The sequence below is a fragment of the Colobus angolensis genome, unplaced genomic scaffold, assembly GCF_000951035.1.
Source record: "Colobus angolensis palliatus isolate OR3802 unplaced genomic scaffold, Cang.pa_1.0 Scaffold107, whole genome shotgun sequence".
Classification (NCBI taxonomy): domain Eukaryota; kingdom Metazoa; phylum Chordata; class Mammalia; order Primates; family Cercopithecidae; genus Colobus; species Colobus angolensis.
Genome location: NW_012111697.1, coordinates 1,223,968 through 1,233,891, shown reverse-complemented (window position 1 = coordinate 1,233,891; position 9,924 = coordinate 1,223,968). Strand labels below are relative to the sequence as shown.

The 9,924-nt window shown below is 46.4% G+C and overlaps 1 protein-coding gene across 1 annotated transcript in view; it reads right to left on the bottom strand.

Moving 5' to 3' along the window:
* WDR88 (WD repeat domain 88) overlaps nt 1-9,924 on the bottom strand; it is a 46,520-nt gene continuing 36,596 nt past the window's right edge. Inside the window, exons 10-11 of the mRNA XM_011948832.1 lie at nt 3,348-3,440; nt 1-393 (exon numbers count right to left, since the gene is read on the bottom strand). Coding sequence (XP_011804222.1) covers nt 217-393; nt 3,348-3,440 — 270 coding nt within the window. The 3' untranslated portion in view covers nt 1-216. The remainder of the gene's footprint in view (nt 394-3,347; nt 3,441-9,924) is intronic.

Below are 9,924 nucleotides of genomic sequence, written 5' to 3'. Positions count from 1 at the left end.
CAAAGGAATTAGATTTATTCTGCATGAAAACCGAAAGTTTCAAGCTGAAAGCTGAGGAGGTGGCACTGTGCTGAGAGCCCAGCCAGGGCTTGTGTCCTGCCCCAATCTGTCAGGCCTACTGAGCCTGGGAGGGGCCCAAGAGAAAGTCCCTGCAGAGCGCCAAAACCTACATGCTAGGAAGCCTGTGCTGGAGTCACTCAAAGGGGGCTGCAGCTGTCAATCATCCTCGCTTCCCCCGGGCAGCGGGGGCGAGTTCTCCCTGTCCGATGATGATGATGATGAAGTCTCTGCTGGCAAGCCCCTTGTATCTATCCGGCAGAACACGCATTGGGTGAACATTTCAGAAGAAGTGTCACTCTTGAAGATGGAGAAAGGCCTGTCACATCTTTCGCACTGACATGGGATATTTTAAAAGAGCAGAAAGGAGGTGCTGGTCAGAGGGGATCCAGGCACGCCCTTAGAATTCTCCCGCCTGATCCAACTACTTTGAGTTGGGGCAAGGCAAGGGCTCCCCTCTCTGGAATCTCTTTTTTGTTTGTGTTTTTTTGTTTTTTGTTTTTTTATGAGACAGAGTCTCACTCTGTTGCCCAGGCTGGAGTGCAGTGGTGCCATCTTGGCTCACTGCAACCTCTGCCTCTCAGGTTCAAGCTTTTTTCCTGCCTCAGCCACCTGAGTAGCTGGGATTACAGTCATGCACCACCACATCCAGCTAATTTTTGTATTTTTAGTAGAGATGGGGTTTCTCCATGTTGGCCAGGCTGGTCTCGAACTCCTGGCCTCAAGTGATCCACCCACCTCGGCTGCCCAAAGTGCTGGGATTACAGGCGTGAGCCACTGGGCGCACACAGCGCCTCTCTGGCATCTCTAACCCCACAAAGGCGGAAGTTGCAGAGAGAGAATGAGCACAGGCTTCTTCCCCACCAATGGCTAAGCAGATCCTGCCAGCTCATGTCTCCTGCCATGGGGGTCCTGAGGAAATGCGTGGCAAACCCCTTGACAATCAGGAGGAGGATGGGAGTGGGTGTCCAGCCCCATCCCTTGTTCTGTGCAGAGTAAAATTGTGGGACTGAGAGGATTACTCCCTGACATCCTGAGAACACCCAACTTTTACAGAACCATGAGACTAAAGTAGGCAAGATTTCTGAACAAAGCAGGGGTGTGAAGTAGATTGACGCAGGTGCTAGGCGCCCTCCTGCGTCCCTGAGCCTGTTTCTGGCCAAAGCTCACAGAGAACACTGGAAACAAATGGCACAACTCACCCACCACGTCTGCTTCCCGCTAACAAGCAAGAATCCCATGGGATGGGGTCTCCCAGGCTATGGGCAGAGGCCCCTCAGGGGTTCCCGCCATGCATGGTCCCCTGGAGAAGAGCCTGCAAGGTGGCGCGCCCCTGCCCTGGCTTTCCCAGCTCCTAGGCTTTGCTGTCTTGCCCGCTCCAGGACACTGAGGCCTGCTGGAGAGAGGGGTAAACCCCACCTGGGGCAGGCCTCGCGGCAGCCTGGCCTCTGAGGCTTCTCACATTGATTGATTCAGAGCAAGTCAAATGCAGCAGGTTCATCCTTGCTTCAGCTCAGGTAGGCCTCTTTCTTTTCCTTTTTTTTTTCAAGAAATAAATTAGATACCAGTTCGGGCTCGGAGAGCTCACGCCTGTAGTCCCAGCACTTTGAGAGGCTGAGGTGGGTGGATCACTTGAGCTCGGGAGTTTGAGACCAGCCTGGCCAACATGGTGAAACCCCCGTCTCCAATAAAAACACAAAACAATTAGCCGGGCGTAGTGGTGGGTGCCTGTAGTCCCAGCCACTCAGGAGGCTGAGTCAGGAGAATCGCTTGAACCTGGGAGGCGGAGGTTGCAGTGAGACGAGATCGCGCGACTGCACTCCAGCCTGGGTGACAGAGCTAGACTCCCTCTCGAAAAAGAAATAGAGAAAAAGAAAAAAGAAAAAAGAAATTTGATCCTTTACCTACCTTATCCTACATTCCTACATCCCACGGTCCAACCCCAGAACAGCAGGGCTCACGGAGGAGGCCGCTCCCAGGCCCTGCCCTAGGTGGCCAGTGAAAGACAAGGGCCATCACTGCTCTGTAGCAAGTCAGCTTTCAGGGTTTCATGGCCAACACGGCCACAGGGACAAGGCCCGTTTGAGTCCCACCCCTCATACTCCTGCCTTGCTGTGCGGCTCCCAAATTAGCCATTCCCAGAAGCCATGGCTCCCAGCCAAACCTGAGAGGAGGTCAGCTCTAGGTGGCTCCAGGATTCCCAGGAAAGGACTCAAGTGGGTCCAGCCCACACTCCAAGGCAGCAGCCAAGTGTGTGCACAGAGAGGCTCCAGCGGGGAGTTGCCTCCACTGCCCAGGGACAGCCTCTGTGGCCAGCCCGGGCTGGGCCTGGTGAAGCAGAAAATATGCTGGCCCGACCACCAAGCTCTTGCACTAGAGAAGCACGGGCACCTGAGCCTCTTGCATGGGAAGTGGGGCACTGGGGACCTACCCAGGGTAGGAGGCTCACGCAGTGCCCAGCTGTGTACCTGGCCATTCCTCCACTGACCAGTGCTCCTGCAGGCTTCATCCCCTCCACGCCCCCTCACTCCATCCCTCCGACATACCAGGCTGGCTCCTGCCTCTTAGGCTCTGCATTGGCTGTTCTCTTTGCTGGGAATTTCTTTCTTTCTTTTTTTTTTTTTTTTTTTTTGAGACAGAGTCTCGCTCTGTCGCCCAGGCTGGAGTGCAGTGGCGAAATCTCGACTCACTGCAACTTCCATCTCCCAGTCCCAGGTTCAAGGGATTATCCTGCCTTAGCCTCCCGAGTAGCTGAAATTACAGGCCTGCACCACTACGCCTGGCTAATTTGTTTGTATTTTTAGTAGAGATGGGGCTTCACCATGTTGTCCTGGCTAGTCTTAAACTCCTACCTCAGGTAATCTGCCTGCTTCAGCCCCCCAAAATGTTGGGAATACAGGCGTGAGCCACTGCATCTAGCTGGAAGTTCTTTCCTCTAAATATCTACATGGCTCATCCCCTCACCACCTTCAAGTCGACACAGCGGTCACCTCTCAATGAGACTTATCCTGACCACCCTGTAAAATCTGGCAAGCTCCAGCACTCCTATTCCCGTTTCTTGTGTATTTTTCTGTCAATTACTTATCACCATGCAACTTACTACACATTTTTCTTGTGTCTTTCCTCTTTGTTTCCTCTCTTTTAGAATTTAAGCTCCCCCGGGGCAAAAATGTCAGTCCGTTTGTTCATGGTTGCATCTCCAGGTGCCCAAAGTTCATTTAAATGATAAATTAATTTATAGAGGGAACTAATGAAAGCCTTCACTGGGCTTAATTTTACCCAATACCAACCTGTTTCACCTTTAAGCCCATAGCCTTTTTGTACTTGATTACCAAAGGAATTTGGTCAATTTCTTCAATATTCCACAGTCTCATGGTCCTATCCTAAAACAAATAGCAAAGCAATGGTCACAAAACAGGCTGTGGTACATCCATACAAAGGAATATCATTCAACAATCAAAAGACATGGGCTGTCAAGGCACAAAAAGACAGAGGAGCCTTCAATGCACATTGTTAAGCCGTAGAAGCCAACCTGAAGAGGCTACAGAGTATAATTCCAACCACATGACATTCTGGAAAAGGCAAAACTAAAGTAAATACATCAGTGGTTGCCCAGGATTATGGGAAAGAGGAGGAGGGATGAATAGTAAAACTATTCTGTATGGCCAGGCGCAGTGGCTCATGCTTGTAATCCCACCACTTTGAGAAGCCAAGGTGGAAGAAGTTCAAGACCAACCTGACCAATAATGGTGAAACCCCGTCTCTACTAAAAATACAAAAATAGCTGGGTATGGTGGCGTACACCTGTAGTCCCAGCTACTTGGGAGGCCAAGACAGGAGAATTGCTTGAACCCAGGAGACAGAGGTTGCAGTGAGCCAAGATCGTGCCACTACACTCAAGCCTGGGCAATAGAGTGAGACTGTCTCAAAAAAAAAAAAAAACTATTCTGTATGACACTGTATTGGTGGGTATATGATATACATTTGGCAAAACCCGTAGAACTATACAACACAAAGCATGAAACGATGTAAACCATGGACTTTAGTTAATAATAGTTCCCGAGGCCAGGCGCGGTGGCTCAAGCCTGTAATCCCAGCACTTTGGGAGGCCGATACGGGCGGATCACGAGGTCAGGAGATCGAGACCATCCGGGCTAAAACGGTGAAACCCCGTCTCTACTAAAAAATACAAAAAACTAGCCAGGCGAGGTGGCAGGCGCCTGTAGTCCAAGCTACATGGGAGGCTGAGGCAGGAGAATGGCGTGAACCCGGGAGGCGGAGCTTGCAGTGAGCTGAGATCCGGCCACTGCACTCCAGCCTGGGCAACAGAGCGAGACTCCATCTCAAAAAATAACAATAATAATAATAATAATAATAATAGTTCCCAAAAGGAATGCAGTCCTGTTGATACCTGGATGTTAGCCCAGCGAGAGCTTGTCAGACTTCTGTCTTACAGAATTGTAAGATATTAAATTTGTGTTGTTTAATGTTTAAACAGTACAGTCTGGTAACTTATTATAGCAGCAATAAAAAAACGCATAGGCTGAGTATGTTACATTTCTTGATTCAGCAGTTGCAACTAAATGTCCTATGGGAAAACAAAGGGGACATTTTTGTAATAGATGTGTTGGCTTTTTTTTGGTAATAGATGTGTTGGCTTCATACTGAGTACAGCGGTCAGATCTTGCCAATAAGCATACTTCCTACAGTATAGCAAGTGATTTGCAAAATCGTGGCAACAAAAAATGTCCTCCTTGCTCTTAGCTACTTTAATTTGAAAGTTAGTTTCAAGCTGGGCATGGTGGCTCACACCTGTAATCCCAGCACTTTGAGAGGCATATGCGGGAGGATGGCTTCAGCCCAGGAATTCAAGACCAGCCTGGGCAATATAGCGAGACCTTGTGTCTGCAGAATAAAAAAAAAAATTTGTTAGGCCGGGTATGGTGGCTCACACCTGCAATCCCAGCACTTTTGGAGGCCAAGGCATGTGGATCACCTGAGGTCAGGAGTTTGAGATTCGCCTGGCCAACATGACAAAACCCTGTCTCTACTAAGAATACAAAAATTAGCCAGGTGTGGTGCTGCATGCCCATAATCCCAGCTACTCAGGAGGCTGAGGCAGGAGAATCGCTTGAACCTGGGAGGCACAGGTTGCAGTAAGCCGAGATTGCACCATTGCACTCCAGCCTGGGTGACAGAGAAAGACTCTGTCTCAAAATAATAATAATAATAATTTTTTTTAATTAGCTGGGTGTGGTGGTGCACACCTGTAGTCCCAGCTACTCAGAAGGCTGAGGCAAGAGGATTACCTGAGCCCAGGAGTTTGAAGCTGCAGTGAGCTATGATCGCGCCACTGCACTCCAGCCTGAGTGACGTGGTGAGACCCTGTCTCTAAAAAAATTAAGTTGGAGTTTTTAGTCTTCTGGATTTCTATGAAGATTTTAATAAAACTGCAGAAAACCAAAGCATGTTGGTCCTCATCTAAATGCAAACTAGATTTTGCTCATGTATCTCCATATTCAGCACACAGTGCCATTGTAAATTTTGGCAAATTCCATTCCTTCCGTAAATTTCTTACCAAAGCAAATGCAATGCCAAAGGGCCTGCACGCTTTGTACACAAAACTCCTAAAAAGGGAGTGTGGTTTTCTTACCTATAATGTTGGGTCTTTCATAATAAAAGTTTGGGGCCACTTTTCGCCTTCCTCAAAATGTACAGAAGCACTTAATGAGATTTTTTTTCTTTCTATAAGACAGGGTTTTATTCTGTCACCCAGGCTGGAGTGCAGTGGTGTGCTCTCAGCTCACTACAACCTCCGCTTCTCAGGCTCCAGTGATTCTCCTGCCTTGGCCTCCTGAATAGCCGGGACTACAGGCACACATCACCATATCCCACTAATTTTTTGTATTTTTAGTAGAGACGGGGTTTTGGCATGTTACCCAGGCTGGTCTCAAACTCCTGGGCTCAGGCAATCTGCCCACCTCAGCCTCCCAAATTGCTGGCATTACAGGCATGAACCACCGTGCCCAGCCAAGATTTTCAATTAGCGAAATGGAAAGAGATATCTTCCTTAAACATGTGCCTACAAGATGGCTATTATCATTTCTGACCATAGAAAAGATGTTAAAATGGGCCGGGCACAGTGGCTCATGCCTGTAATCCCAGCACATTGGGAGGCCAAGGCGGGTGAATCACTTGAGGGCAGGAGTTTGAGACCAGCCTGGACAACAAGGCCAAACCCCGTCTCCACTAAAAATACAAAAAATTAGCCAGGTATGGTGGCGGGCACCTGTAATCCCAGCTACTGGGGAGGCTAAGGAAGGAGGATTGCCTGAGCCTGGGAGGCTGAGGCTGCAGTGAGCTGAGATTGTGCCACTGCACTCCAGTCTGGACAACATAGCAAGACCCTATCTCTTTAAAACATAAATAAATGGGCCAGACGCTGTGGCTCACGCCTGTAATCCCAGCATTTTTGGGAGACTGAGGTGGGTGGATCACCAGAGGACAGGAGTTCGAGACCAGCCTGACCAACATGGAGAAACCCCATCTCTACTAAGAATACAAAATCAGCCAGGTGTGGTGGCGCACGCCTGTGATCCCAGCTACTCAGGAGGCTGAGGCAGGAGAATCACTTGAACCCGGAAGGCGGAGGTTGCAGTGAGCCAAGATTGCACCATTGCACTCCAGCCTGGGCAACAAGAGAGAAACTCCGTCTCAAAAATAAAATAAAATAAATAAATAAATAATGCACATTTTAGATAGATATAGCCTATACCATGAGTTTATAGTGCAAAGGACTTCATTGACAAATACCTGGTCTTTTAAAGCAAGCTTATAGATTTAGTACATTGAACATTTTTGGAGTGCTGGGAAATAAAGCCTGCAAATCAAAGACCCTGTTGTTGCCAATAAGTAAAATCTTTTTTTTTTGAGACTGGGTCTCACTCTGTCACCCAGGCTAGAGTGCCATGACTTGATCTTGGCTCACTGCAACCTCCCCTTCCCGAGTTCAAGTGATTCTCCTGCCTCAGCGCCCCAAGTAGCTGGGACTACAGTCACGCGCCACCAAGCCTGGCTAATTTTTGTATTTTTAGTACAGACAGGGTTTCACCATGTTGGCTAGGCTGGTCTCGAACTCCTGACCCCAGGTGATCCACCTGCCTCGGCCTCCCAAAGCACTGAGATTACAGGTATGAGCCACCACCCCCAGCCAGTAAATGAAATGTTAAGTATCCATGCTCAAATGATTTTGCTGAGGGGATATTTAGCTTGAAGTTATCACATTGGGCTGACACCAGGAATCAATATAATGTGGGCTTGATAAGAACAGAGCTGCGAATCAAAGCGAGTTTTACATTTGACAGTGTTCAGTTTTACCGCTACAGAAACTAAAAGGATGTCCTGAAGGTTGCAAGCAGTTCAGAGAAGTATTATTTGCCATGGAAACAGAAAAGCAAAGATATCCTACTATATTAAGGGACAGAAAGAAACATGTCATTGTTGGTTTTTTTAACTTGTGATAAAATATATACAACATAATATCATTTTAACAATTTGTAAGTATACAATTAAGTTACATTAAATACATTCACAATCTTCTGTCACCATAACCACTCTCTATACCCCAAACTTTTTCATCATCCCCAACAAAAACTCCATTACCCATTAAATAATTACTTTCTCCCCACCCTCCAGCCTCTGGCAACCACCATTCTACCTTCTGTCTCTGAATTTGGCTATGCTGGATTCCTTGTCTAAGAAGAATCATTATCGTATTTGCCCTTTTGTGACTGGCTTATTTCACTTAGCATGTCATCAAGATTCATCCATGATGCAGCATGTCAGAATTTCCCCCTTTTTATGGCTGAATTCCCTTGTATGGATAGACCACACTTTATGTATCCATTCGTCAACACCTAGGTCGCTTCTACCTTTTAGCTATGATAAATAAGGCTACTGTGAACATTGGCATATAAGTATCAGTAAGGCCCTGCCTTCAGTTCTTTTGAATATAAACCCAAAAGTGGGCAGGGCAGAGTGGCTCACACCTATAATCCCAGCACTTTGGGAGGCCGAGGCGGGTGGATCACCCGAGGTCAGGAGTTCGCGACCAGCCTGGCTAACATGGCGAAACCCTGTCTCTACTAAAAACCCAAAAATTAGCTGGGCATAGTGACACGGACCTGTAATCTCAGCTACTCAGGAGGCTGAGGCAGGTGAATCACCTGAACCCGGGAGGCGTAGGTTGCAGTAAGTGGACATCACGCCATTGCACTCTAGCCTGGGCAACAAGAGTGAAACTCCGTCTCAAACAAACAAACAAAACACCCAAAAGTGGAGTTGCTGGATCATATGGTAGTTCCGTTTAAGCTTTTGCGGAACTGCCAGACCATTTCCCACAGCAGCTGCACTATTTTACATTCCCATCAGTCCTGCACAAGGGTTCCAGTTGCTCCACATCCTTTGCCAATATTCATTATTTTCTGAGTTTTTTTTATTATACACCTCGTAGTAGATGTGAAGTGGTACCTCACAGTGCTTTTGATTTGCGTTTCCCTAATGACTAATGATGTTGAGCATCTTGTCATATGCTTCTTGGCCATTTGTATATCTTCTTTGGAGAAATGTCTATTCGAGTCTTTCGCCCATCCTTGAATTGGGTTGTTTTTTGTTGTTGAGTTTTCAAAGTTCTTTATGTATTCTGCATATTAATCCCTTATCAGATACATGATGTGCAACTATTTTCTCCCATTCTCTAAGCTGTCTTTTCGCTTTCTTGATATTATCCTTTGATGCACAAAAGTTCTTAATTTTGACGAAGGTTAGGTTGTCTATTTTTGCTCTGATTGCCTATACTTTTGTTGTCATATCCATGAAATCACTGCCAAATTCAATATCATGAAGATTTTCTCTACTGTTTTCTTCTAAGGGTTTTACAGTTTAGCTCTCAAGTTAAGGTGTTTGATCCTGAGTTAATTTTTCTATACAGTATTAGGTAAGGGTGCAGTTTCATCCTTTGCATGTAAATTTCCAATTTTCCCAGAAGCATTTGTTGAAAAGACTGTCCCTTCTCCATTGAATGGTCTTAGCACCCTTGTCAAAAATCCCTTATTTCTGGGCTTTCTATTCTAAGCCATCAGTCTATATGTCTGTCCCTATGCCAGAACCACACTGTTTTAATTACTATAGACTTGTAGTAACTTCAAAGTCAGGAAGTGTGAGTCCTCCAATTTTCTTCTTCTCCTTCTCCCTTTTATTCTTCTCCTTCCCCTTCTCCTTCTCCTTCTTCAGGATTGTTTTGGCTGTTTGGGGCCCCTTGCAATTTCATATGAAAATGCTGTTGGAATTTTGATAGGGATTATGCAGAATCTGTAGATTACTTTGAGTAGTACTGACATCTTAATGATGAGTCTTCCTGTCCATGAATATAGGATGTCTTTCCATTCATTCAGGTCTTCTTTAATTTCTTTAAGCAATACTTTATAGTATTCATTGTGCCAGTCTTTCACCACCTTTGTTAGATTTATTCGTAAGTATTGTTTTAGATGCCATTGTAAATGGAATTGCTTTTCCTTTTCAGATTGTTCATTGCTGGTGTATAGAAACACAACTGCTTTTTTTGTGTTGATTTTGTACCCTGAAACTTTGCTGAATTCATTTATTAGCTTTAGTAGCTTTCTTGTGAATTCTTTGGGATTTTCTATATTTATGATCATGCCACCTACGAATAGAAATAATTTTGGGGCCAGGCATGGTTGGTCATGCCTGTAATCCCAGCACTTTGGGAGGCAGAGGTGGGCGGATCACGGGGTCAAGAGTTCAAGGCCAGCCTTGCCAACATGGTGAAACCCTGTCTCTACTAAAAAT